We start from the raw sequence: 27,630 nt of genomic DNA, 5'->3' as shown, positions 1-27,630 counted from the left end.
GTCAAAAAGCATCAAAGGGCAATTTATCCCCATTTCTTTCACTCACAAAGCTACAAAGTGCCCATAATACTTCACAGGTGAAACCCTAGCAACCCATCACTTTGATTTCCCAGCAGCTCTAGAAATGCAACTTAGCACACATGCATTTTATTCAAATGCATGTCGTGGGTCTGCGCTTCAGCAACACCCTTGCAAGTGACCACAGACTCCGGCCCCCTTCCTACTCTCCCAGCAACAGTGCTCAACCCTCCGGATCCAAATCACACTTCTAATCTGAACATACAGCACAGGACCCGTTCCTCTCCATAGCTCTCCTTGCTATTCATTCTGAACCTCAGACCAGAATGTTCTGGACATTCCCACCATAAAAAACCTGTGTTAGATGTTGTGTTGATGTTCCGTTGCAAGCTGTCCTGAGTGTGCTGTGATAGTTGTGGGAGGGAGATACACATCTGATAAACACACGTGTGTGTGTGTGTGTGCGTGCGTGTGTACGCACGTGTGGAGACAGACAGACATGTGTCACAAACTGCTTTGGAAAACTCTGCTCAGGATCAGGTTACAACAATTAAAAACAGTGCTAAAAATAGTTTGAAACATCTTTTTAATTTTTTAAAAATTACAATATAAAATTCAAAGTGATTGGAAGATAATACAAATATGTAAAAATGGTAAATTAAAACACGATAGCAACATTGATCCCACCAGTTCCTAAGCAAAAAACATTGTAAATCAGTGCAGAAATGTTAGTGCAAACCTATGAGGCAAAAGAGCACCGTGCTGAGCACACAGGGACGCTTTGCAAACTGGGCAAAGGCCAAGTTCCTGGGTTTTGTTACATTTCAGTGACTAGAATGACTAACATAAATATGTAGAGGCAAGCTGGTAAGTAAAAAGCTATTGGAGACTAATTTTTTGTACGTTATCAAGCCTGTCTTCGCAGATTGAGAAAATGGCAGGGGCAGGTTTTGCTTCACAGCAGGAGTGGGGAACTTGTGGGCCTCGTGGCTCTAACCAGCCTCAGCCCGCAGGGCCAAATAGCGCCGCTGGAAGCCCAGAAAGGTTTGGAGGGCTGCAGCTTCTCTATCACTCTTGCTGTGAGGGAAAAGCCTTGCTTTGCGCACCCTCCACCGTAGAAAACAATAAAATAGTGTTTACAATAAAATAGTGTTTACAATAAAATAGAATGGCATACTAAGCCTTAACTAGCTTGTAGTGATCCTTGGCATCGCTTTTGGGAAAGGACAGCGACCAGGAACCTTGCCACTTTCAGGGTCATATGAGTATCCTTATCCTGCAAGATTTGGGCGAGGTGGAATTCTGGTGGGGTGCCCTCTAGTTTCTGTATGATTGGTCCCAGGAAATTTGCCCGTGGCACGTTGAACAAGGGGCAAGCGAACATAATGTGCTGGAGAGACTCCAGTGTCTCCTTATTACATTCGCACATGGCGGAGGCTTGGCCCTTTGAGAATCTATGTCTCAGGACGTTGGAGGGAAAAACGTTGAACCTCGCTTTGGTGAAGGCCAGTCTATGGACAACAGTCGAAAGGGAGGAGGGGTATGATGGAACGCAGTAAGTTAAGGTGATACCGATGTTCTGGGGCGAACAAACACCTCCCCCCAGCATATAATTTCACTGTAGATCGATGCCATCCAGTCTTTGGCGGATCAGTCTTTGAGCAGTAATTTGATCTAATTTTAGGGAATCTGAAGGAGAGATTCCATAACTCAGGAGTTTAGCATGGATTCTACTAGTCCAAAGGCTAGAGAATTCATCTCGCCATAAGCATTGGACCAGGTAGTGGCTTGGTAATCTATGCCACAATGTTAACCAATAATTGAAGACTTGCTTCCACAGGCAAGTTTCTAAGGATGCAATCTTCAATTCTAGGCGAATGGCTGCATTGCTTACACACAGGGGGAGCATTAGGAGCCGGCGTAGGAATTGATTTTGCAGCGTCTCAAGAGGGGCAAGATCTGTCATCGCAGCCCAAAGCGGGGCAGCATAAGCAAGCACGGCAACCACTTTTGCCTTGAACACCTTTAGGGCTGAGGGAACATGCAAAGCTCCATCCGAAAAAAAGAATCGGAGGAGCGCGTACGACAGAGTTTTGGCCTTGTTAAGAAGGTGTTGAATTTGAGCTTTCCACCCCAAATTGTATTGAAAAATAACTCCTAGGTATTGGAATTTTAGAACTTGCTCTATTTTTGCTCCGCCAAGCTTCCATTTGTATAATCTCCGACTTCTGGAGAAAATCAGAATCTTGGATTTAACATGGTTAATAGTTAATTGGTTGAGTTGACAATACGTGGCAAAGATCTTCAAGGCCCTGGTTAGTCCAACACGTGAGTAAGATAGAATCACCGCATCGTCCGCATATAAAAGGAATGGGCAGCGGTAGTCCGCTAGTCTAGGCGCGTGTGTACTTGGAGATGAGTTAACTCGCCAGGCCAAAGGATTCATCTCTGATGGCCCATCAACACCTTTTGTCATATTAAGAGATTTGCTCTTCACTAACCCAGCCAGGCTGGTCTGCATAAGCCAGCCCAGGGATACCTCTGCAGCTGGTATTTCTCCCTTCACATCTCAAATAACAAAAATCCTAGCATTTATTAATTTCTAGGGTTTAGGGAATCACCTCTCAAAAAAATTTATAACAGTACATTACTTCTGGTAAATGAGCCACTATAGCCACTAGAAAGCTGTGAAAATTTGTGTCCCAGGCTTTTTAGACTCATCTACCCATGTATATGCTGGCCACATGACCCGGAAAAACTGTCTCCGGACAAACACCGGCTCCCTCGGCTAGAAAAGCGAGATGAGCGCCGCAACCCCAGAGTCATTCGTGACTGGACTTAAGTGTCAGGGGTCCTTTACCTTTTTACCCATGTATTATCTGAAACCCAAGGATTGCATTGGTTGCCAGATATGAAATATATTGGCATTATTTTCAGCTCTCTTGCCCCACTAGAGGGAAAGCAGCAGCACAAATGAAAAATTGCTTAGACAAGTGGAAAACCTCTTGGACCCCATGCTTTCTAGGCACGGGACAAAGAGAAGTGTGGATGAGCTCAAGGGTAGCCCAAGCTAGCACAAACAGGTCCTGAACAGCCTTGTGCATTTCTTAGGAGATATTTCGTGAGACCTTTTGAGGACACCATAGGAGGTAGTTAGTGGTGGGCATACTGGCATCCGTGGGCACTACGCTGGCATTCCCTAAGAGTGACACATAGGAAGAAGTTTAACTCTCCCCAGCTGAGATCCCAATGAGAATCACACCCACCCACACAGAAGAAGAAGAGTTTGGATTTGATATCCCGCTTTTCACTATCCGAAGGAGTCTCAAAGTGGCTAACATTCTCCTTTCCCTTCCTCCCCCACAACAAACACTCTGTGAGGTGAGTGGGGCTGAGAGACTTCAGAGAAGTGTGACTAGCCCAAGGTCATCCAGCAGCTGCATGTGGAGGAGTGGAGACGCGAACCCGGTTCCCCAGATAATAAGTCTACCGCTCTTAACCACTACACCACACTGGCTCTCAGAGCATGGCAATTAGCCCCTGCCAACACAAAAAGCTAAGGATAACCGCAGCACACGGTGTGGGAATCTTTGTCTGGGTGGGAAGACTAAGCCTCCTTTTCCTCTGCAATGTGGTCCTGCGCATGATGTTTTGCTTTCAAAAACCCAGTTGTGGTTGCTTATTGTGTCATTACAGCTGCCTTCCCCATCTCTGGTGACCCCAGGAAGTTCCAATCCTCCCTAACCAGAAGAGGTTTGTGGTCTGAAACATTTGGAGGGCACCAGGTTGGTGAAGGCTGTGTCAAAGTCATACCTTGTTTGGCTCCCAGAAAATAGATTTAGGGAGGCTGAGGCTGACACCTTGCTTGACCTGCGGTTCCCAAAATCTGCTTTATTCTCATCTGTGACCCGCTTTCATCAGCATCATCTTCTCTCTTTTGGCAGAGGCTACCAGGAGGAGGAGAAGCCAAACGACTTTGCAGTTCAAGGGTCAACCAGGAAGAAATATGGAGCAAACCCGTTTGCTTATTGCATTTATAGCTCACTCTTTGTCTAAGGAATTCAGGGCTGCAGAATAAGTGGTTCTTCCTTCCCCAATCATTTTATCCTCCCAAGAACCCTGCGGGGGTAAATTAGGCTGAGAGAGGGTGACTGGCTCAAAGTCATCCAGTGTGAGCTTCATGGCTGGTTGGGGATTTGAACTCGTCCTCATCCATCACTCTAACCACTATACAATGCTGCTCTGCAAGTGCTGACTTTGATTAATTGGAACAAGAAGCACAGAATGGCAGGATTGTTGAAGAGGTGGGTGGTTGCAAAAGGGGGCACTGCCTCACCCTCTGAATCTGTTCTGTCCCCAAAGCCACAGTCTCCACGGTCCGCTAGGCCTTTTTCTTTTTTTTTTTTATAAGAATTTATTGACCTTTTTCTTATAACAACATATACCCACACCCACACCTACAATTAAACAAATACAAAACAAATACATTAATAAAACAAATACAAACAGTGTCAAGTTTTCTTGTTGCATCTTTTCTTTAAAAAGAAAATTTCTATTTCCATATCTTGACCATTGACTTCCCCTGCCCTTTCTCCTTCGAGTTCATATCCTTAATCTATTTTATAACCATTTCTCCTGAAATTCAAATTCAATTATATAATTACACACAATTATATATTCAACATTTAACTAACAATGCATCATCGTAGTAATATCTCATCATGATTCTTCTTCCATTGAAATCTTCACCAATCATTTATATCATATCTATCTCTTCTATCCTTTAAACTGCTGCTAATAACATAGTAACTCAAAATATCTCCTTTCATATTCAAACAAAAAATAAAACAGAAAGATTGTTGACAGTATTCACCCTCCAATTTCAAAATTCCATGACAGGCTACTTCAAATTTTACTTAGTGTTTCACCCCACACCCCCTCTGTCCATTATTCTTCTCCTGGTGGCCTCAACACTGAATTTCCCTGTGGCTTCCCTCTCCAAGCGTCCACAGATCCAGGCACAGTCCAAAGCTCTCCTTGCCACGAACTCCAGGATGTCCATCTCGTCGTCTCTCAGCTTCTCCGGTTCTTTGTAGCATTCCTTTTCTTCTTGTAAAAACCATATTTCTCTGTCCCTGGCCCCCGAGCTCACACCTCGGGGACTGGATATAACAAATCTTACCGTCGCCTTGGGACTGCCACCCCCAAAAGGCGAGTTTCTTCTCCGAAGTAGCTCACTCATTTCTCTCCATCTTCCCAGACATCCTCTCAGCTCTTTGGCAAGACTTTCTTCCAAAGTGTTAAAAGTTTTAAAAGCCTCCTCTGTGGGCAATTGGTTCTCTTTCAGACCCCCACACAAGACTTTGACTTTCCTGTACAGCAGTTCCACCTTCAAAGCAGTGAGCCTCTGTTCGTCTGTTAGTCCAGAGTTCAGTACCAGTTCAAGGACGAAGCCCAGCATACTGGTAGAGGGGGAGGAAGTGGGTATCAAATTTCTACTCCTGCCTCTCTGTTCATCGCCATTTTCCTAAACTGGAGCGCAGATACCGCAACTTTAAATGGAGATATTTTCCACTAATTTACTTCCCAAGAAAAAAGTTTGCCAGTCTCATGTATCAATTTTAAGCACATTGTAGCAGTCCTGTAGCAGCAGTTGCTCAAATTGGTTAGCTTCTTTAACTCGAAGGGAAGAAGGCAGGCTGCCTTTCTCCTTCCCCCCGGATCGTTCCAAAAGCTCGATTTCTGGTCAAATTAGTTACTCACGACCACCGGGTTCCTTTGGCTCCATTCTTCAAAGGTAGAACTAAGACGCTCACCGCGGGCTTTGTCGCCGCATTTGCATCCCGGTTGGGGCATATCCCCGTAAGCCCGGCTCCGTTGTCCCTTCACCCCCACTCCCCCTTTACAGGGGGGGCAAGGGAAGGGTTCGGAGCCTCCGTGGGCGCAGCCGGGGAGCCCAGGGTGCGGGACGCTCTTCCCGCACCCCAACCGGAGCCCCGCTTTGCGGTTGCGGGGCTCCTAACCCCCGGGATGGATCGGGCGCCTCGCAGCCGAAGCAGCCCCGACCACCCGCTATGGCGTCGCCAGCCGGAAGTCCCCGCTAGGCCTTTTTCACAAAGCCAGCATATTCACCATTCTCGCTGGGGAAAGCATCCCGGATTTTCCACCTGCAGCAGCTGGGGATCAGAGCCCTTTCTTCCAGGTCCTCCTCCCCAAAGCGCCAGTGAATGTACTGCTTGTAAGCGCAGTGCCGAAACTGCCTGTTGAATGCCTCACCATTCAGGTCCAACAAGGGGTCTTTGTAGAGGAGGGCAAACTTCAGCAACGGCCGGGAAAGGACAAGTCGCTCAAACAGATCAGAAGTTGTGATGCAGGCCCCATTTTTCCTTCGGCAACAGAGCTGCTCCCAGTAGCCCTTGGCTGGACGACATTTCCCACAGCTGCACCAGGCAGGACGCTCACAGGAGGAAGAAGAAGAAGAAGAAGAAGCAGGTCCCCCTTGGCTCTGAAGGGGCTGCATCTCTTCAGAGTTCCCAACAAGAGACACAACTTCATCCGGATGTTGCAGCTGGATTTTGGCAGCACGCATAAAATCACCAGTATTCCTCTGCAATCAAATCAAATGAATATTTATTGGTCAACCAAATACAGATTATAGACAAAAAAAAGGAGTAAGCCAATTGATTTTAGCATGCAAGAAAAATTATTAAGAAAAGCATAATAAAGCGCATGTAATAATGCATAAAGGGATGCGGGTGGCGCTGTGGGTTAAACCACAGAGCCTAGGGCTTGCTGATCAGAAGGTCGGAGGTTCTAATCCCCACGACGTGGTGAGCTCCTGTTGCTCGGTCCCAGCTCCTGCCCACCTAGCAGTTTGAAAGCACGTCAAAGTGCAAGTAGATAAATAGGGACCGCTCCGGCGGGAAGGTAAACAGTGTTTCCGTGCACTGCTCTGGTTCGCCAGAAGCGGCTTTGTCATGCTGGCCACATGACACAGAAGCTGTACACCGGCTCCCTCAGCCAGTAACGCAAGATAAGCGCCGCAACCCCAGAGTCGGACACGACTGGACCTAATGGTCAGGGGTCCCTTTACCTTTAATAAAGCATATATAATACATACATGTGTCTGCATATAGCTCAGTAGGCAGAGCATGAGACTCTCAGGTTCATGAGTTTGAGTCCCGCTTTAGGCAAAAGATTCCTGCATTGCTGTATTGGAAAGCTTTTATCACAAACTTAGCTGTATTGAACGTAACAGGCTTAGCCATGCTAGACAGCAGCTCTTTAATTTTGCCACTAAGGGGGCTCTAAGAACGCACACACACATGAACACACATTTAACCTTTCTCCCCAGGGAAGATATTCCAAACCCCTGGTCATGTTTATTGAACCTTCCCAGCCTTTCCCCAGCTCTGCCATATCCTTTTTGAGATGGGTCTTGCAGGTCTCCTATAGAGGCACCTGGTGGAGTGCTGTGAGGACAGCAGGCTGGACTAGGTGGGCCTTTGGCCTGATCCAGCAGGGCTCACATTACGTTCTTAGGACATCAGACACTGAAAGCTGTAGGATGAAGCCATTGCCAAAGACACACACATTCATTTTCTCAGTCTCTGATCAAACAGGTGCATCACAGGCAGTGGCCCAGTTAGCATGTAATGTTAAGCCAAACCATGGTTAAGCATGAATAAATGAGTGTGTGAGTGCATGGGAGATTGTGGTTGCTTCAGTCCTCCCCTGGTCTTGCTGCCAGAGGAGTGAAGTGACCAGATTTTTCCCCTCTTTGCATCTGCACACCTGTTCATTCATGCTTAGCCATGGTTTTGCTTAATGTGACACGTGAGCCAGGGCATTGAAGGCTCTACCATACTGGCTGAGTTGGAACATGAACACTAAACCATTGTTTTAGCATTATCGGAATGAGCGAGAGTGAGCCTGTTTAATGTATCACTCAAATCCTAAACTCTGGTTAATCATAACCGCAGTTAGTTGAAACAGACCAGTTTCATAAACGATGGTTTGAGGTTGGCTTCTTTCAATAACCATAGTCAACATTAATGACAGCTTGTCTGTGTTTAGACAACATGGCAAATGGGAATTAATCTAAAATGGAAGTGATTCCAACTTTGGAAAATTAGATAGTGTATATGAGAAATGACTCATGTTAAATTAATAAATATAGTAAGAACATGGGAATATTATTTTTTATTGAAAAATGGAGCAGTTTTGTGATGTGTACTCAGGAATATTCAGCCATATAGATTGGAAGGACTGAGTTAACATACTTGGTGTATATATTTCCTTTGTTTTTCTTGATTGCTCATGTTTGACTATGATGCTTTGTTTTTATGCATTAGTTATGTACAGGAATTTCTGTACATCTGTTTAAAACAAAGAATAATCTAAAGTGGGAGGTTTCTGTCTCCTCCTCACAGGCACCCTAGAGAAGGAAAGTGTGTACAAGCTAGCCCACCCTCTTCAAGCCTCTGAAAACATTTCACCTGTTCACAAATCTGTATGTAGATACACAGGCAGACACTTACACACATATAAAAAGTGTGTAAGTGAATACACACTTACGTGAATAACCTCGCCTTTAACTTTCTGTAGGCTCGTCCTCAAAAATTTGTCAATCATAAAGATGTGTGGCTCATCAACAAAAGTCACATAAAGTAGAGTCTGCCCAACAAAACAAACAAAGACATTTTATCAACCCAAATGTTTCACTGAATGAACTTGTTATTTCAGATGTATGAATAATAGAAGACAGAAGATTAGGACAGGCAGCAATTTTTCTGAATCTTACATTTACCACTATGGCTTGTTTGGACCTTTGCAAATTATCATTTTACAACTAAGCAATAAGAGTGCAGCTGTTACTCAGTGTCCTGTTCACACTTAATACTTAGCCACAGTTTATTATTGGATTGGCATGGTTTGTTTGGCAGTCAAAACCCTGCTCAGTCTCTTAACTATTTACTGTCAACAAACTATGAACAGAAGCCAGGCTTTGTCGTCAACTTCTGAACCTTGGTTGGTTTTAACTATGGCTTGGAATTAAACCCAGACCCCTTCTTTAACCACGCTTTGTTTGGCCACCTAACTGCAGTCATTTACCTGGCTAGTCAACAACACACGGAAAACTAGATTCTGTGGATTACCTTAAGTACGTCTCATTTCAAACAAGCCAACTTCAGTTCTTGGTTTCAGAGAATGGCTATTTTAAACTAACTATAGTTTATGGTAGTCACAGTCCCAAGCCTGGTGGTTAACCAAAAGCAGAAGCAAAAACTCCCCCTCCCCGTTGTGTCGGAGGTGAAGAGATTAGCACAAGGGGAGACTAGGCACACTCATATCTCACTAAACCATAGTTTAGTGTGATGTCCAAATCCAGCATTTCTTTTCTAGCAGTGAGGTGAATTCCCTAGCTATATCCATAAGTGGCTGCAGGATGTTGCAATTAATTGCATTTCTTACCCATCTTGGTCCCGGCACCAACTCACACTTCTTCTTGATGTAATATTCTTTCACTGGGTTGTACTTGAAGCAACGGCATGAATATGAAGTAATGAGAAAATCAACAACAAACTGTGCCTGTGAAGGGGGGGGGAATATCCAAGAGAATGCTGATTCAGTTTTCTTAATTGAAGCAATTTGTGCTGAAATCAAACCCCACTTGAATGCCAAGGGATAAAACAGTCTCTTACCAGGCCAAAATAGGAGAGTGCGGAACCAATATATACCAGGAGCTCAAAGAAATCAAACTGTCCGGCCTTTGGTGGGGGGTCGGGGTTGGAAGAAAAGGAAACGGAGAACAAAAGAGATTATTGGTTTTTCCCCCCTAAAAGACAGTAATTGATTTTTGCCCCTTTTCTCTGAGAATGGGGAAGCCCCGTCATCTGTTTCATAGATTGAGTCAGGCCTGCTTCCAGAAAAAGGAAAGTGGGGCACTATGTGGATGAGGAGAGAGCACTGAACCGGGGGACAAAACTGCAAAATACAAACAAGCTACGCTCTATTTCAAGTTAGAAATTAAACTGGTATAAAATCGAGTAAGGTGAATAAAATAATAAAAAATTGGCACCCAAAATGTGAAATATGAGCACATGAAGCTGCTTCCTCAAGTCCATCTAGCCCACCTTCTGCCAATTCTTTTCCTTTTTTAAAACAAATGTTTGTTTGTATGCAACAATAAAATGGCACACAAACAAACATACACAGAGAAAAATTCAAGACGTGAAGTTCTTGGACATGCTGCATATTCAGAATACATAAAAGTATCTATGAATTTGGTGTCTGGCTCTTCTGTCCCTTACAGGGAATTGATTCCATCCATATTCCTGCAAGCAGAAAGGAGACAGCCATCGCTGACAACAGAACCATCAGCATCCACACATCACAAAGCCCATACCTGAAGAGGATGCAATGGTGGAGAATACTCCATGTCAGAATAAAGGTGACAAAAGTTTTGCCAAAGAGCATGTTTTGAGCATGACCTTTTCCAGAATAATGTTCCACGCACTATTGCAGCATACAGCAATCTCAAGATCAATTTGTGTTTGAGGAACTGACAAGAAGAACGAGCAGCTCTTCAGATTTAATATCCATGTTAGGAGGACCCTCAATTCCCCCACCCCAAATTTTTAAAATTAAATACATACCAAAGGAAACCCAAATGGTGGATAAACTGCCTCCTAACACAAAGTTCTACTAGCTTTCCTTTCCGTAAAAATAGCAGACATGGGTGGCCTAGGTTATGCCCCCTCCCCACACTGCCACAACCCTAGTCCAGATCAGGCTTCCATTGCCTGCTATTCACATACAAACAGTGCTTTTTTCTGGGGGGACACAGGGGTACCCATACCCCTGAACATTTTGTGAATCTTTGTACTTTTGTCCGTTTACTGTATTTATTTCCCCCGATTTGAACTATAAAATGGTGATTTTATTGAGTCAAAATGAGAGTACCCCTAAACATATTTTTTTTTAGAAAAAAGCACTGCATACAAATAATAATTTTTAAATCATGCAATTGCCAATGATGTCATACATAATCTGGCCTTCAAATTCCCATTTCTCTGACATGATCAAAAACCAACAACAGGACGTCAGGATGAGTTTCCTTTTACCATGCCAAACACGAGGATGTCGAAGCGAATGCCATAGGCTTTGATCAGGGTTCTCTCCTCCTTCCCACCAGCCTGCTTGTAATACTTTGCAAATCTGCAAGGACCGAACAACACAGTTGGACAAGGTATTGTAAGAGCAGTTTGGATGATGTGAGCATTGGCCTGGACTCCAAAAATCGCTGGAAGATGGCTTCCTTCCTCACACAACACACCTGTGTGGAACTTGCAACCCCCATCGCACTCATTATCAGACCCCAGAACCCCAAATCCTCTCTCTGCAAAGAACACAAAGGCCATTGCAATTTCGCTTTCCGTAATCTGTTAGGCAAGTTCTCTGCTCACAGTACGGCACACTCTGGTGAGTCATCGAATTACCACCCTGCCTTGTACTAGCTGCTTTTCTCCTCACAGCATAAATGAACTTTCCTTTTCCGTTGTGGGATCTCCAGTCACTGGCCCAGGCATGCTTTACTGGGAAGCAACAGAGCTAAGCTTCTGTTGATGCTTCTGGCAAAGTTATTTTGGATTCCCCACAGGAAACTTCCTGTCCCCAAAGCAAGGAGCCCATTCTGATGTGTGGATTTAGAATGTCATGGAAACATGGGGTGCAAATCGTCATGGGAATATCTTGTGCAAGACCCACAAAACTACTCATTTTGTAAGCGGGATATATAAAACTCCTAAAGAACAGCCTTCCCTGGCCTGGTAAAACTCCCATCAAACCAAGCCATTTTGGCCTAGAGAGCATCAGTCGTGGGAAAGCTGCAATAGACTGTCATATAAGGACACACCTACCACCCACTCCAGCAGCCCCCATTCTCAAGTTACGTATGGGACAAGAGGAAACTTCTTTCCAGCTCTCTGGTCCAGTGAAAAATGGCAGTCAGAAGAAAGTTTTAAAAGAAAGTTTTAAGCAAAACTCCCTGCAGCTGCTCCTTCTATGCTGCCCTGTTCTCCCTGGGAAGCTGGGGTGCAGCTTCCCAGTGATCCCCCCCCTCCCTCAGCCTACAGTGCAGGCCAGGATTGGCTTCACTCTCTATCACCAAATTGGGAGTAAAAGGGGAAGTGGGGCAGTGAGCAAAGGGACTGTCACGAGGCGGGGAGACATCCTGTGTGCTTTATCAGCATGACTGCGGTAGGTGGCAGATGACTTTGGTGTGGAAGGCCTTTGGTTTTTCAGAATTGCCAAATCATTGAAATCCCCAAATAAGCCCATTTCAAAATGCACGTTATAAGAGGGAGGGAAAATCAATGTTTTTAAAATGCATGGAAGTCAAGCAAATCTGCACACATTTTATTTGTCTTGTTTGGGATAGGTTTCTCTGCTGCTAGTCTTGGGAAAACAAAAAACAGTGTAGGAAACTGAAGCCCTATCTTGTTGTGGCCAGGGGAGAGCCCATTTCAGCCCCTCTCTGGCATCACCTGTGCTGTTTCAAACCTTTGCAGCCATGAGACCTAGAAACTAGAAATATTTAGAGTATGGGGGAGGAGGGGAAACAACTAAAGTGTTCAAGATGCTAAATTCTGCACCCGGCTGCTGGCTAGGACTGCTGGGAGTTATAGTCCAGAACACCTGAAGGGCACCAGGTTGGGGACGGCTGCAACACAGCCAAGTCTTCAAAAGCATGTTTTACCTAAAATTACAAAAAAAAATTACCTAAAATTGTTTCCAGGGTACAAGGCTTCATTTGTTTTTTTGTCATCCAGACGCCGGAAACCATATTTGGGTTCACAGCGGTGAAGCCATTTGTCCAGGTTGCAATCCCAGTTAATTTCGATGCCCACGATGCCACCCTTGGGAGAGAGAGTAAGATGAGTACTTTTAACACAGGGCTGATCATCAACAAGGGGAGACACTGTTGTGCTCCCAAGCTGGTGAAAAGTGAGCAGCAGATCAGACCTTGAAATAGAAATAAATATTTGGTCCTTATGCCAATCAGCTTCCCAACCATCTCTTGACAGACTGAAAGTTTATCAAAAGGAAGGGAGAAATAATTCAGCTTGCACTTTATCTTTAAAGTGCATATGAAGAACTTCCTTTTGCTCAAAGGATTCTGGGTACTGTAGCTTGTTAAAGATTGCTGGGAATGGTAACTCTGTGAGTGGGTAAACTAGAGGGCCCAGAATCTTTGCAGGAAAGGATTTGCTTTGAACGTGTTTCAAATGTATAGGCTGTACACAGCCAAGCGAGCAGAGGCATAATACAGACAGGCCTTCTATAGCCAAAACAGATGACACAGACCTGAACAGCCACCTCTGAGAAGTTCTCTCCTGCTGCTTGGAGAATATCTCCCAGCCGGAAAATTGGACAATGCGGAGAAGTGTACTTGTTGTATGTACAGGAAATATTAAAATCCGGTGAAATGTTTCTTCTGCAGAGAATGGGAGGGAAAGTAGTGTTGTTTTAATTTTGCAGGCAACACAAAATTAATTGTTTATTGTAGCTGGGCTGCCTTCGCCGAGCGTTTATAAGAAAATTGAAATTAACTGGGGGGTGGGGCTTCCCCTTCCGCCTCATTGTAACAACCAACACAACACAACACATGGCTACCAACATACCTGAAGCCCAGCAACTACTGAACAACCTTGAACTCGACCCTCCACCGGAATGGCAACCGACAGACCCACCAAGTGACAGCCACGACCACCACGATGAAACAACAGCAAACAATTGGATGACAGTAAAGAGGAAAAAGAAGCAAAAGAAGCGACACAACAATGCAAACCAGTACAGCCAACCACAACCATGCACAGAATCGTCTCACTGAACATACAGCACAAGACACCAGGCCAAGATCAACCAAACCAACACATCACAGATGAACAACCCTACAACAACAACCACAGCAGCTGAATGAAGCAACTGGAAAACACCTCAAACTGAAGGACTGGTGATTCCCTCCCCTCCCATCATCAATATCCCCCCCCAGCCCCGCACCTCCACAGAGATCCCCATCCCAACGCCAGTCCAGATGTCTTCAAACCACACTCCCCATCACCCAACAGCCCATAACCCCACTTTCAGCATCCCCCTACTCCATACTAAGGAAAAAAAGAGCTGGGGGAAATTTCTATCACAACAGTTTTATTATGCTTTTCTTATAGTACCACTTACAGGTAGGTAGCCGTGTTGGTCTGCCATAGTCAAAACAAAATAAAAAATAAAAAATTCCTTCCAGTAGCGCCTTAGAGACCAACTAAGTTTGTTCTTGGTATGAGCTTTCGTGTGCATGCATACTTCTTCAGATACCAAAGAAGTGTGCATGCACACGAAAGCTCATACCAAGAACAAACTTAGTTGGTCTCTAAGGTGCTACTGGAAGGAATTTTTTATTTTTTATTATGCTTTTCTTATAGTACCACTGTTATCTATAGTGCCACAACTCTACTGGATGCCAAAACTACACAATACATCATCAGCTTTGTGAATAAACCCACAAAAGTTACTAGCCTGCAAAAAGTTTTGCTAGTCTGCTAAGAGACAGTAGCCAGCATGTCTGTGCTGGCTGCAATTGAAATAATTTCTCCTCATTTGCAGGAAGCACAGGCCACAGGGCAAAAAAATGTCTGCAGGCTAGTAATTTTTGTGACTTTCAAGAAGCTGATAACATATTGTGCAGTTTAGCCTGGAGTGGGATAGTGGTGGATATAACTTTTAGAAGCAGTGGCTATGTTCAGACATCATGGTAAGCCATAATCCATGGCTTACCATGCATGCAAGTGCTACTGCACATTGCCCAACCACTCTCCTGGCACAAGCAGCAAACCGTGGGCTTTATCTTAGCATGATGTCCAAGCCAGCATCCATGGTTTGTTTTGCTCCCAACAACCCATGATCTGAAGCCAAGTGTCCTGGCCCCCACTCAAAACCAATTAACAGGTTTCTTTGCTTGAAAGTGAAGAAGTGTGTTTTTATTATGGTGGTCTAACAATACAAACTCAGTGGCTAATAAAGAGCAGAGCCTGGTCCAGGTGCTTTTACAAGGCGAAGGAGTAACAGCAATAAGTTCATTAGCAAGAGCCAAGGACCAGGAGTCTGACATTAGTAGTAAGAGTTCCACAACAGCCCAGGAGCTGCAAAGTTGCTTCCATGAGTTTCCCTGCCTCCCCACCAAGTTTCTAAACAAAGACTGATCAGCTACTTGGAATAACAACTGTCCCTGTGCTGCCTCTCTCTGTGAAACAGCACTATACCCATCTTCCCCTCTTAATCCTCTTGCTCTGTCAGACCAAGTTGTGCCCCAGAGCCCTCCTTATCCTTTCCCGCAGGGAAGGAGCAGCCCCCAGGACTCCCGCCTTGTTGTGTGTCTGAGCACAGAGGAGGAATCGTCAACAGGGCTGTGTGGCATAGCCTTCTCCCCGCCCCCACCTCAACCTTCCAAGTCATCCTCCTCAAATGCCTCCTACTCCTGGTCTGAATCAGACGAAGGAAGCATGACACCAGGTTTTGTTCTGTGTTTAGCCACTGTGCCTTGCTTGGAGCAAAACAAACCATAAACATTGGTTTGGTGGTAACAGTAAGCTGGGGCAGGTTAGTGGTTTGCTGATTCTACTTGGGCTGGGGAAGGATCTCAGCAGGAGAATTGGAGCAGCGTGAATGAGCCCACGGCTTCATCACGTAAACCATGCAAACAAGATGGGGGGACAGGAGGACCCCAGAGATGGCTCCAGCAAGTCACACAAGCACAATTTTAAACAGGCACCCCCAACATTGCCCCAGAGGCAGTAATAGTAAAAGCAATTTACCAGGAATGGGGAAATGAGGGCAGTTGAAACACATGTCTGCACTTACTTCGTATAATTAAATTTCGGGAAGTGAATGTTGTTTTTTATCAGCACAGTGAAGTTTTCAGCACTTCTCAGAATGGCAGGCCTAAAACGAGACCCCAGACAAGGATGAGAGATCTCAAAAAATAAGGTCCCATTTATTAAATGTCATCATATAGTTTAATGACAGTACAGTGGTGCCTCGCTAGACAAAAATAATTTGTTCTGTGGGTATTTTCGTCTAGCGATTTTTCCGTCTAGCGAAGCACCAATGCAAATAGCGGTTTTTGCTAGACGGAAAAAAAAATTGTCTTGCGAGGCAGCCCCATTGACTTTTTCGTCTTGCGGGGCAGCTTCCGCTAGACGAATGCCGTTCGTCTAGCGAGGCATTCGTCTAGCGAGGCATTCGTCTAGTGGGGCACCACTGTATTAGCTGGAAAGCTGCTATGCATTTGAAGCTCAATGGGTGGGAAAGTCACAGGATCTGCAAATGGGATTTCTAGCTGTTTCTAGAGTTGTAAATATATTTGAGTGACTTTTATCAGTATTAGCAGGAATGAGAGTGTCAAGGGCCCACATGCTGAATATAGTAAAGCGCAGGGGGGGGGCCCCTCTGGTCTGAGGGCCGCATTCCCTACTGGGCAACATTCCAGGGGCCATATGCCAGTGGTGAGCAGAGCAAGAAGCAAAAGTGGGTGAATCAATGGATGCAAATTTTACCCTTGTGTGGTAGGAGAATTTCTACACATATTCACACATCTCTCTCATCTAAGCAAGCAAGAGGCACGATCAGAGATAAGAGGCTGATGGATCAGGCCAATGGCTCACCTGCTCCAGCATCCTGTTCTCACGGTGGCACACCCGTTGCAGGTGGGAAACCTGCACATTTGAACCAAGGTCAACCAGGGGGTGACCCAGAGCCCTCGAGGGGCATGGCCTGGGGAGAGTACCAGGGGCCAGGCAGCCCCAGCCTGAGGTCCACCCCCCTCGCAGTAAAAGGGCGCACAGACTGCTATGAAAAAACCTGTCTTACTCTGGAGCCCTTTTAATTGACTCCACTGGGCACCAAGCTGCGACCTCACATGTTTTGATGGTAGTGTTGTAGTTCACACATTTGCCGGTCTGGATTCCTGTAGAGAGCAGAAATCAACTTTCATTTATGGAATATAACCTTGCTGCTAGTTGAGGTTTTTGTTTTCACTAAAAATACCAGAGCTTTTAAACTGATTTGTTTTTATAGACACAGATTAGGAACATTACAGGTAAGGAAAACATTATGGCACAGAATAGCAAAATACAATTCCAGATGTCATAGCAAGCAACCACTACTCACACAAACTCCACACCAAGGGCAATATCTGGGACATGTCACAAACTGTTTTCTGGCCTTCTTTGCCACCCACAGGAACTTTGGCACTGCCCATGAAATGCCAGGATTTGAAGCTTACGGTATGTGGTTTGTAAGAAATCTATCTATCTATCTGTCGTGTGTTTGTGTATGTTTACAATCCTGTTGTAGGCAAAACTGGCCATCAAATATCGTCAGTAAAGTAGCCTTCACAAACCTCCCATTTGCCATCGGGGCTGATGGAACATACGGAAGGCTGATATAAAGTATCTGTTAAAGGCAAGTGGATGTCTAATGAATTATTTTTTAATTCTCTTTTAAAATGCATGTGAAGTTACATAACTCGCAGCGTTTCCAGATCTTTTGACTATAAATCTGTGAGGTTTGTTAACCACGGTAAAGAAATGGCAGACCTACCTCATTGTCAGGGACAGTGAGGAACCCCCGTTTAAAATCCCTGCCCTAAAGGAATCTTCGTGGCAGCTCCTTTGAATGTGATTTACACACTGAATGTGTGGCAAAGAACCTGCACAACCTCACACTTCATCCTATGCCCTGTCTTGAACTAATCGCATTTATGGGCCTTTAATCTGCTTTTTGGCGCATCACACAGCGTGGCTGTACCAATTAAATGTGGTTGTTGTTGTTGTTGTTGTTCAGTCGTTCAGTCGTGTCTGACTCTTCGTGACCCCATGGACCAGAGCACGCCAGGCCCTCCTGTCTTCCACTGCCTCTCGCAGTTTGGCCAAACTCATGTTAGTAGCTTCGAGAACACTGTCCAACCATCTCATCCTCTGTCGTCCCCTTCTCCTTGTGCCCTCCATCTTTCCCAACATCAGGGTCTTTTCCAGGGAGTCTTCTCTTCTCATGAGGTGGCCAAAGTACTGGAGCCTCAACTTCAGGATCTGTCCTTCTAGTGAGCACTCAGGGCTGATTTCTTTGAGAATGGATAGGTTTGATCTTCTTGCAGTCCATGGGACTCTCAAGAGTCTTCTCCAGCACCATAATTCAAAAGCATCAATTCTTCGGCGATCAGCCTTCTTTATGGTCCAGCTCTCACTTCCGTACATTACTACTGGGAAAACCATAGCTTTAACTATACGGACCTTTGTCGGCAAGGTGATGTCTTTGCTTTTTAAGATGCTGTCTAGGTTTGTCATTGCTTTTCTCCCAAGAAGCAGGCGTCTTCTAATTTCGCGACTGCTGTTACCATCTGCAGTGATCGTGGAACCCAAAAAAGTGAAATCTCTCACTGCCTCCATTTCTTCCCCTTCTATTTGCCAGGAGGTGATGGGACCAGTGGCCATGATCTTAGTTTTTTTGATGTTGAGCTTCAGACCATATTTTGCGCTCTCCTCTTTCACCCTCATTAAAAGGTTCTTTAATTCCTCCTCACTTTCTGCCATCAAGGTAGTGTCATCAGCATATCTGAGGTTGTTGATATTTTTTCCGGCAATCTTAATTCCGGTTTGGGATTCATCCAGTCCAGCCTTTCGCATGATGAATTCTGCATATAAGTTAAATAAGCAGGGAGACAATATACAGCCTTGTCGTACTCCTTTCCCAATTTTGAACCAATCAGTTGTTCCATATCCAGTTCTAACTGTAGCTTCTTGTCCCACATAGAGATTTCTCAGGAGACAAATGAGGTGATCCGGCACTCCCATTTCTTTAAGAACTTGCCATAGTTTGTTGTGGTCGACACAATCAAATGCTTTTGTGTAGTCAATGAAGCAGAAGTAGATGTTTTTCTGGAACTCTCTAGCTTTCTCCATAATCCAGCGCATGTTTGCAATTTGGTCTCTGGTTCCTCTGCCCCTTCGAAATCCAGCTTGCACTTCTGGGAGTTCTCGGTCCACATACTGCTTAAGCCTGCCTTGTAGAATTTTAAGCATAACCTTGCTAGCGTGTGAAATGAGTGCAATTGTGCGGTAGTTGGAGCATTCTTTGGCACTGCCCTTCTTTGGGATTGGGATGTAGACTGATCTTCTCCAATCCTCTGGCCACTGCTGAGTTTTCCAAACTTGCTGGCATATTGAGTGTAGCACCTTAACAGCATCATCTTTTAAAATTTTAAATAGTTCAGCTGGAATATCATCACTTCCACTGGCCTTGTTGTTAGCCAGTCTTTCTAAGGCCCATTTGACTTCACTCTCCAGGATGTCTGGCTCAAGGTCAGCAACCACATTACCTGGGGTGTATGAGACCTCCATATCTTTCTGGTATAATTCCTCTGTGTATTCTTGCCACCTCTTCTTGATGTCTTCTGCTTCTGTTAGGTCCTTTCCACTTTTGTCCTTAATTGTGGTAATCTTTGTACGAAATCTTCCTTTCATATCTCCCCATATAATTAACCAATTAGCCTTTCTTAATCAAGTGACAAGTAAACGGAACATTTTATCATAAGGTATGGAGTCACAGTCACCTCATGTTTAAGTTGCTGTTGCAGTAAAGTTTCATTATTGTTGGCTGTAAAATTTGTTGAGCTTTGTAAATGAAAATTTAAAAAGCAACCAGCTTTTCTTTTACTTTTTTCTGCAGCATATTACAAACATTAAACCCACGTACCATTAATCTGAGGGTCCACACGACCTTTCATACAGCTCTTGTCGGTAGAGCAAACAGCTTTGGCAAGGGGAAACTGAGCAAAAGGAAAGGGGGGAAAGTAAACATGCAAAATGCTTCATTTCAGACCACACCAACAGGAGCCAGAGCCCTGGCTGTGAACACACTGTATGTTTAAAACACATGGCCTACTCCAAAGTACCCTGGGAACTGTAGTTTACCCCTCACAAAGCTACAATTCCAAGCACCCTTGACAAACTACAGTTGCCAGGCTTGGCTGTATGCGGTCCTACTTTGGCCTGTCTCACTCTCAGCAAGGCAATTTTTTCTTTTTATTTGTATTATTTATTAAATTTCTATACCGTCCTTCATCTGAGGATCACAGGGCAGTTTACAATATAAAAACACAAAAATACACAACACAGTAACAAGCAAAAACAATACCCCCCATCAGGGCCGGCGCATCCATTAAGGCGAACTAGGCAATTGCCTAGGGCGCCAAAATGGAGGGGGCGCTGGCCAGGCTTGGGGGGGGGGGGCGGGACAGGCTAGCAGCAGCTTCTCCGCTGTAGCGGAGAGGTGCTGCTTGCCCCCTACATCACCACCCTGGCTCCCGCTAAAGCAGGCTTTGGCAGGGGGCGGGCGGCGGGGGTCACTAGAAGGTGGTCTCGACTAGGGTGCAAGAAACCCTAGCACCGGTCCTGCCCCCAGTTTTAAAGGCCCTAGATTGTTTAATTAGCCAAAGGCCTGGGAGAAGAGGAATGTTTTTGCCTGGCGCCTCAAGATATGTAACAAAGACACCAGGAAGGCCTCCTTGGAGAAAGCATTTATTTCCTTTGTCTACCACTTGAGGTGTATATTTTTGCAACACACCTTATATTCCTGATAGTAGGTTGTTTTAAACTGTTTTCTATATTGTTTTTTATTATTGTAATGTACGAAATAAATAAATAAATAAAGCAAGCCATCATTAAAATTGAAGAAGAGCAGGACTTCAGGACTGGGACCAACAGTTGTGGGGTAAAAGCTGTGGGGTAAAGAGCTATACCAAAGCGCTAGGTTCCATTAAGCCCTGCTCAACATCACTTGAAACTGCATATTTCTATCTTCCTGGTCATAAGGACTAGGAATGTCATTTCATTTTTCTAAAATGAAATCTGAGATCCTTGGGCTGCTGAAACCTGCTACACCAGTTACCAGATTTCATGCCTGAACAGAAAACTTACGAGACGTGTAGAACAAAATGCAGCCCTGAATGTATCTTGCCACTTGCCAAAAGATTCAAACTTAAACAGAGAATGCAAAGAACAAATTCTGGACTAGTTGCTGCAGGTTTTTTGTTTCTCTGAAATCTAACAAGGTTGTGGTGGGAAAGATGAATCAGCCCCTGATGATGTAGGATCACCATAGCAATGAGACACTAATTAAAAAGCCTTCCATTACAGAATATGGCTTATTTCCCTCTCCACACAGATAATAACATCACTCACAAAATTGAGTTACCTCAGGGCAAAGTCCCTGGACTTGTTTCTCCGTCTTGATGATATTGGTTAGCACAAAGAATGAATTTATTCCCTGCATACACAAAAAAGGAGGCAAAAGAGAAAGAACAAAGGAGGTTAACTCTTAACTGATCAAAGGGGGTTAAAAGCGGATCTCTTCAAAAGGCTGTTCTGTTTGGGGGGGAATCAAAAGCCACAAACCCCCCATTTTCAAGAGGGCAATACATTTATTAGGCACCAAGCAAAATATCATAAACCATCAGGATCAAGAGCTATGGAGTTATCCTCTTTTTTCTAGATGAATGTTCAACAAAGTAAACAAAATTGGGGATGGGAGAAGACTGACAGTGGAAGATGTCTGCCTCAGAACATGGTTTTTTTTTCACTGAAGGTATTCAAGCACAGGCTGAACTGAAGATGTGGGAGAGTGACCTACAGTCTTTCACCTATACTGTACCAGGTGTGGTGAACCTTCCCCCCCCCCCATGTTGCTGAAGGGCCATATAGCTCAGTGAACCTTTGGAGAACGGCTGTAGCTTACTGACAGAGCTCTTGCTTTGCGTTCAGAAAGGCCCCAGGTTCAATCCCCAGCATCTCCAGGCAGGGTTTGTAATGCCCACTCAAGGCGTGCCCAACCTCTGCTTTATAACCTAAAGCCAAAAAGCAGTCACTCAGGTCACTGAAAAGCAGATTGCTCCCTGGTCAAGGAGTTGAGACATACCTGGATAGGGAGAGTGTACTCCACTGTGTCCCAGATCCTTGCTTCAGTCTGAGACACCCCTTTCACTTTTGTGTGCACAGAGCTGATGACGGAGTCCTTCCTCTGATAGCGTCTGTCAGCAATAAGGACAACACTGGAGAGACACAATGGAAAGGGTTTGAGGTGGTGCCCCTGCCGCCCCCCCCAATGCTACAGCACTGCCTGTATTATGCAAACCCAGAGCAAGATACTGCCATGGAGGGTTAGAAATAAATTGTGCCATTTTGATGACCAGGTGCGCTAAAGAGATGAGCGAGTGGAAGGAGCATTGGCCACCCTGTCTGGGACTGATGGGAGTTGCAGTCCACCAACATCTGGAGGGCCACAGCTTCGCCATTTGTTATTCCTGCCATAAAGCAACACAGACCCACCACCCTATTTACTACGTTGAGAGTGTCCCTTTAAGAGTGGCTTGTTGTACATCATGGCATTCATCAGATGCGTGGGTGGGAAAGAAGGTCACACACCAAACTTACAAAGCTGTGCTTGTCTGGAAGAAGGCTCTTCTCTTAGGAGTCAGAATGCCAAACGTTATATGCTCAGAAACAAATCTAAATTAATATGTCCAGATCAATTTAATGCAGTACTTTTCAATGCAAGCAGGAAAAAATTCTCAGCTCTGGGGTCTTTAATCAAATCAAATCAAATATCTTTATTACGGTCAACGACCTGAAAGCTCTGGGGTCTTTATTTCCAAGGCTGTGTGATCCTAAACTCAGTTACTACAGTTCTGTTTCATTGATTAAAATGTTTTAAAGGTCACTATGTAAGACTATATACTGGTATCAGCTGTTGTTGCAAATGCAAAGCTTTCTACTTCAGAGTGATAAATAAACCATAAAGTCCTTCCCCTTAAGTTCTCTTCCTGTAAAAATAAAATCCCAACAGCACAGGTTTAGTAGACCAGTTTAGTAGGCTTTTTCTGTTGTCCTACACATTTACTTATGAGTTCCACTGATTTCAGTGTGACTTACTCTGCAGCAGTTGTGCACTCTCAACTGCAATCCTATGCACACTTACCAGTAATAGGGAGTAAATCCCAGTGAACTCAGTGGAACTTTACTTCTGCATAAGCATGCATTGGATCAGGCTGTGCAGAAACCAACAAGATGGCATAGTTAAACCCCACATGTTTACTTGTACATTTAAAGCACATTTATGCTGCTTTAACTGTCATTACTTCCCCCAGCAATTTCTAGCACCCTTGACAAACTGCAGTTCCCAGGATTCATTGGGGGAAGGCCATGTGCTTTGAATATATGGTGTGGATATGACCTAAAGTCTGAGGTGGAGCTATAAGATAAGACAGTCCCTGCCTGAATCTGTGGATCCATCTGCACTATACATTTAAAGCAGTGTTGTATTAATTTAAGCAGTCATAGCTCCCCCCACCCAAAGAACACTGGGAAGTGTAGTTTGTCAAGGGCACCGACCCACTCACAGACCTACAATTCCCCGAGTACCCAGGGAAGAGTAAACCACTCTGGGAACTGTAGCCCTGTGAGGGGAACTCTTAGCACCCTTGATAAACTACAGTTCCCATTATTTGGGGGAGGGGGGATCATGCCTGCTTAAAATGATAGGAGTGATACGATAGTGCCAGGTAGGGCCTCAATATTTGGCAAACTGTTCTCTTTCAGTCCAGTTTAGTCCATTCATCCCGTGTCTGCGATAAGAGGAAATAATGGCAGTAATATCAATAAGAGTTGGGACAGTAGGGGTTCGACTAGACCAGGCATAGGCAACCTTCGGCTCTCCAGATGTTTCGGACTACAATTCCCATCATCCCTGACCATTGGTCCTGTTAGCTAGGGATCATGGGAGTTGTAGGCCAAAACATCTGGAGAGCCGAAGGTTGCCTATGCCTGGACTAGACCAACACCCTGCTCAGTGTAGGTTCTGTTATGCAGGGTGCAACAAAAGCATCTCTGACAAATGGCCATCCACCCTTCTCCTGTCCTTTGCCATCAAGTGAAGGGGAGACCACAGGCAGCCTTATTCCACTGTTGGCTGGACTTCACCTTCAAAAACATATCCTTTTTAGCTGAAATCTTATTCCCTAACCATTTCCACAAATTGTTTTTTCTTTCCTTTTGGAACAACGGAGAGCAAACCCGCTCCATGTTCCACATGACAGTCATTCAGGCCTTTGCATAGTGCTATCATGTCTCTCCTTCATCTTCTCCTCTTTAAGCTAAACATACTTAGGTACCATGGGAATTTCCAGAACCTCCAAACCTCCTTTGGGCTTGCTCCAATTTGCATGCTCCAGTTGTCCCTTCTTAAAATGTGGCACCCAGGACTGGAGCTTGATCAGTGCAAAACAGAGCAGAGCCATTACTTCCCATGATCCAGACATCAAACATCGGTTAACACAGCCTAAGATTGCATTAGCAGCCTATCTTATCAGGTTGTTGTTCTAAAGATTACCGGTACATCACTACATGTGAGCTGCTTTGAACATTTTAAAACCCTGTATAAATAATGTGGTATCTTGTTGTTGGCATCTATCTGTCTTGAGAGACAATGGAGTGCTCCTCCAGGGGGAGAGTTACCGGTAAACCACTGCAATAGCAGCACCAAAGTGACCTTCCTGGGGCGCAAGCCTGCGCAGTGTGTACGGAGGTCCTGGGCTGCCCAGACGACAAGACCCACCTCTTGGCCTCGTTCATGTGGTCCAAAGGAAAGCAGAGCAGTACATTTGACACCAGCTTGGATGCAGGACTTGCCGGAAGGAGGTGTCCAAGGCTCAGTTAAGGAAAAAATAAAGCTTGACACTCTGGATTTGTGTAGCATTTACTCCTGAGCCTTTTCATCTGCTGAAGATGTCCCAGTCCCACAAGGCAGCAGAGGCTTAGGAGTTTCCTTCTCTTAGATGGGTTCCCTTCCCAGGTGGACGAGCCCCATCTGCCCCCTCACTTCCCTCTACACAATGTGCAGAAATGGCAGTTTCAGGTAGGTAGCCGTGTTGGTCTGCCATAGTCAAAACAAAATAAAATTAAAAATACCTTCCAGTAGCACCTTAGAGACCAACTAAGTTTGTTCTTGGTATGAGCTTTCGTGTATCTGAAGAAGTGTGCATGCACACGAAAGCTCATACTGTACCAAGAACAAACTTAGTTGGTCTCTAAGGTGCTACTGGAAGGAATTTTTTGTTTTATTTTGTTCAGAAATGGCAGGTGCATCTGCTCCATCCGCCAAAGCCTGTCTTTGCATGCAGGCGAAGTCCCTCATTCACCAAGGGTTTGAGACCCATTGGCTACCCTCACCTGGTTTAGCCAGCCAGCTGAAGCTGTTCCCTGTACGAGGCCCCAGGTTTTTGAACCAAAATAGCCATTGTAAGGAAGAATGGTCAGTCCTCACCACAAATTTCCTACCATACAGATAATAATATGGACTTTACAACTGCCAGGAATTCTCTCCTAGTAGTGCAGAAGTTTCTCTCTATGGTATTCAGGCTCTTACTGAAATAAGCGACAGGCTTCTCTTGTCCTGCACATTCCTGTGACAGCTCAGCCCTCATACCATAAGCACCGGCCGCTGTTGCCTGCTGACAGCTACTAGCAGTCACAGGTGAGATTTGAGTGCAGCGTGGGGATGTGCACCAAAAAGAAGCACGATGTGTCCCCACCAGAGGTACTATCTCTCCCCAAACACCCCAATGTGGTATCACTGATAATTAATATTATTGATTAAATTTATACATTTAACATGCTTTTGTTAAAGCAGTATCTTATGAACTGTTGCTAACATTTTTACCAGCTTTACTAACTTTCAGACAAGAGATGGAACTACTTAAACAACTCTTGGATATAGTTTAACTGATCCAAATAGACAGATAGACAATTCAACCCCAGCATTCCTTATCAAGAGCTAGAGATGTAAATCCCATGGATTTCGCCGGAGAGCTCTTTCCAAGTCTTCCAACGTTCCCTGTTTGTTTTCTCTGCTGTCGTATCTGAACTTTTCCTGTTCCACTTACCAGACATACATGAAGACGACAGAATGGATGGCCCACTTGAGGCTCCCATAGTAGACACTGTGAATGCGCACAACCTTGTTAGTTTCATATTCACACACATTCTTCAAGCTGCAGCACCCAGCCATGGCGGAGGAACAAAAAAAGCCTCTTACAAACTGCACCCTCTCACAGACAGCACTGCCGCTGGTGTTTCTGGCCACCCACACACTCACACAGCAAAACCACACCACTTAAAGACACAGTAAGAAAGCCATGCAGGGAAGGAGCAAGTTAAGATAAATCAAAACAGTCACATGAGCTGTAACCCAGCTACTGCGCAGACACCTCCAGAATGTTACTTTTGTGGGAGGGATTCAAGTGTAGGTTTGCACAATTAAAAGAGATTAAAATGCTCTGTGGCCTTGGGGCAACCAATACACTTAACACACAAACACTTTTTTGTAGTTAGGAAATTAATGGGGAAACACATTGAAAAGTGGGGGACGGACAAATTATTAACAGGAAGATGAATAAACACCCCACAAGCAAATCAGGTAAACACTCATCATTGTATAAGTTCACCACAAACAAATCAAAATGAATGCAGATTAGAAGACTAGACACATTCTAACTTCTGCAACTTCTGGAGTGTTGGCAGATCTGTTTATAGCCACACACACCCATTTTCTCCTCCTCACCCTCCCTTCCTTCCTCCGGTCAAGCTATTTAGAAACAAACAATAGCAGCAGCGTTTTTCTCATTTCTGTATTTAAACTGTTCTGAACTTGAGCTAGGGCAGGGTGGTCCACCTTTCCATACCAAGTAGGCTCCAAGAGCACTTTGATATGACCGCATACTGCCTTGTTGAGGGGTGGGGGCCCAAACTGGATGACCCACACCTCCTCGCACTACCTTCCCAAAGACAACTGAGCAATACACTGGGCTTTAGGAAGGAGGCACAAGGCTCTGGCAGGACCTTGAGAGGCAATAATTACACACTAAGGCAAGAAATACTCTTGTCATTTCTGTTTTTGTTATTATTTGGGATCTTTTGACAAAGGGCGGTATATAAAGTGAATTATTTATTTATTTATTTATTATTATTATTATCATTTCAAGCCTTGCTGTTATTTAAGTGCTAAGTAGAACTGGTGTTCCTACCAATTCTATTTTAACTGTGACATTTGTTGTAAACCGCCTTGAGATTTATAGCTGGAAGCAATAAATAACACCCCCCCGCTCCTTCCCCCTAATTATTATTATTATTATTATTAATTATTAATAATGATAATAATAAATTATTATTATTATTATTGTAAGTGGGCGGCATTTATCGTGCAGCAGCCTCCCTCCCCTGCTGCCGCCTCTCGCCCTCCGCGGCACAGACTAAGCGCCAACCATCCGGGAGATATTAATCTCTTTCTCCCGCTTCCCGCCTCCTTCGCCTCGCGCAGCCGCAGTCGCACGCTCACGCCGCGGCCTACGTCTCATTGTCGTCGGGGTTGGGGGCGTGTCCTCCCGCCGAAAGGCGCGCTCTAAGCACCTTGGTTCTTTTCCGTCCACGCTGCCGCCATTTCGGTCAC

General features: G+C 44.8%; 1 protein-coding gene across 2 annotated transcripts; it reads right to left on the bottom strand.

Annotated features, from left to right (window-relative positions):
- Positions 1-4,330: 4,330 nt before the first annotated feature.
- On the bottom strand, positions 4,331-26,365 carry P2RX7 (purinergic receptor P2X 7). Of its 2 annotated transcripts, XM_033174899.1 has the most exons (14): positions 26,069-26,365; positions 22,048-22,180; positions 21,328-21,399; positions 19,828-19,900; positions 16,945-17,041; positions 15,937-16,017; positions 13,387-13,516; positions 12,802-12,938; positions 11,145-11,238; positions 9,723-9,788; positions 9,493-9,609; positions 8,596-8,694; positions 6,125-6,625; positions 4,331-4,405 (listed from the first exon to the last, which is right to left on the bottom strand). In XM_033174899.1, exons 1-14 carry the CDS (start codon positions 26,191-26,193, stop codon positions 4,400-4,402), a joined length of 1,731 nt encoding a protein of 576 aa, XP_033030790.1. In that variant the 5' UTR covers positions 26,194-26,365; the 3' UTR covers positions 4,331-4,399. The 2 variants fall into 2 exon arrangements, with proteins under 2 accessions (XP_033030790.1, XP_033030791.1); XM_033174900.1 differs by lacking the exon at positions 21,328-21,399.
- Positions 26,366-27,630: the final 1,265 nt, after the last annotated feature.

The sequence above is a fragment of the Lacerta agilis genome, chromosome 17 (assembly GCF_009819535.1).
Source record: "Lacerta agilis isolate rLacAgi1 chromosome 17, rLacAgi1.pri, whole genome shotgun sequence".
Lineage (NCBI taxonomy): Eukaryota > Metazoa > Chordata > Lepidosauria > Squamata > Lacertidae > Lacerta > Lacerta agilis.
Note: the sequence above shows the minus strand (reverse complement) of the source record. Positions and strands in the feature narration are given on the sequence as shown.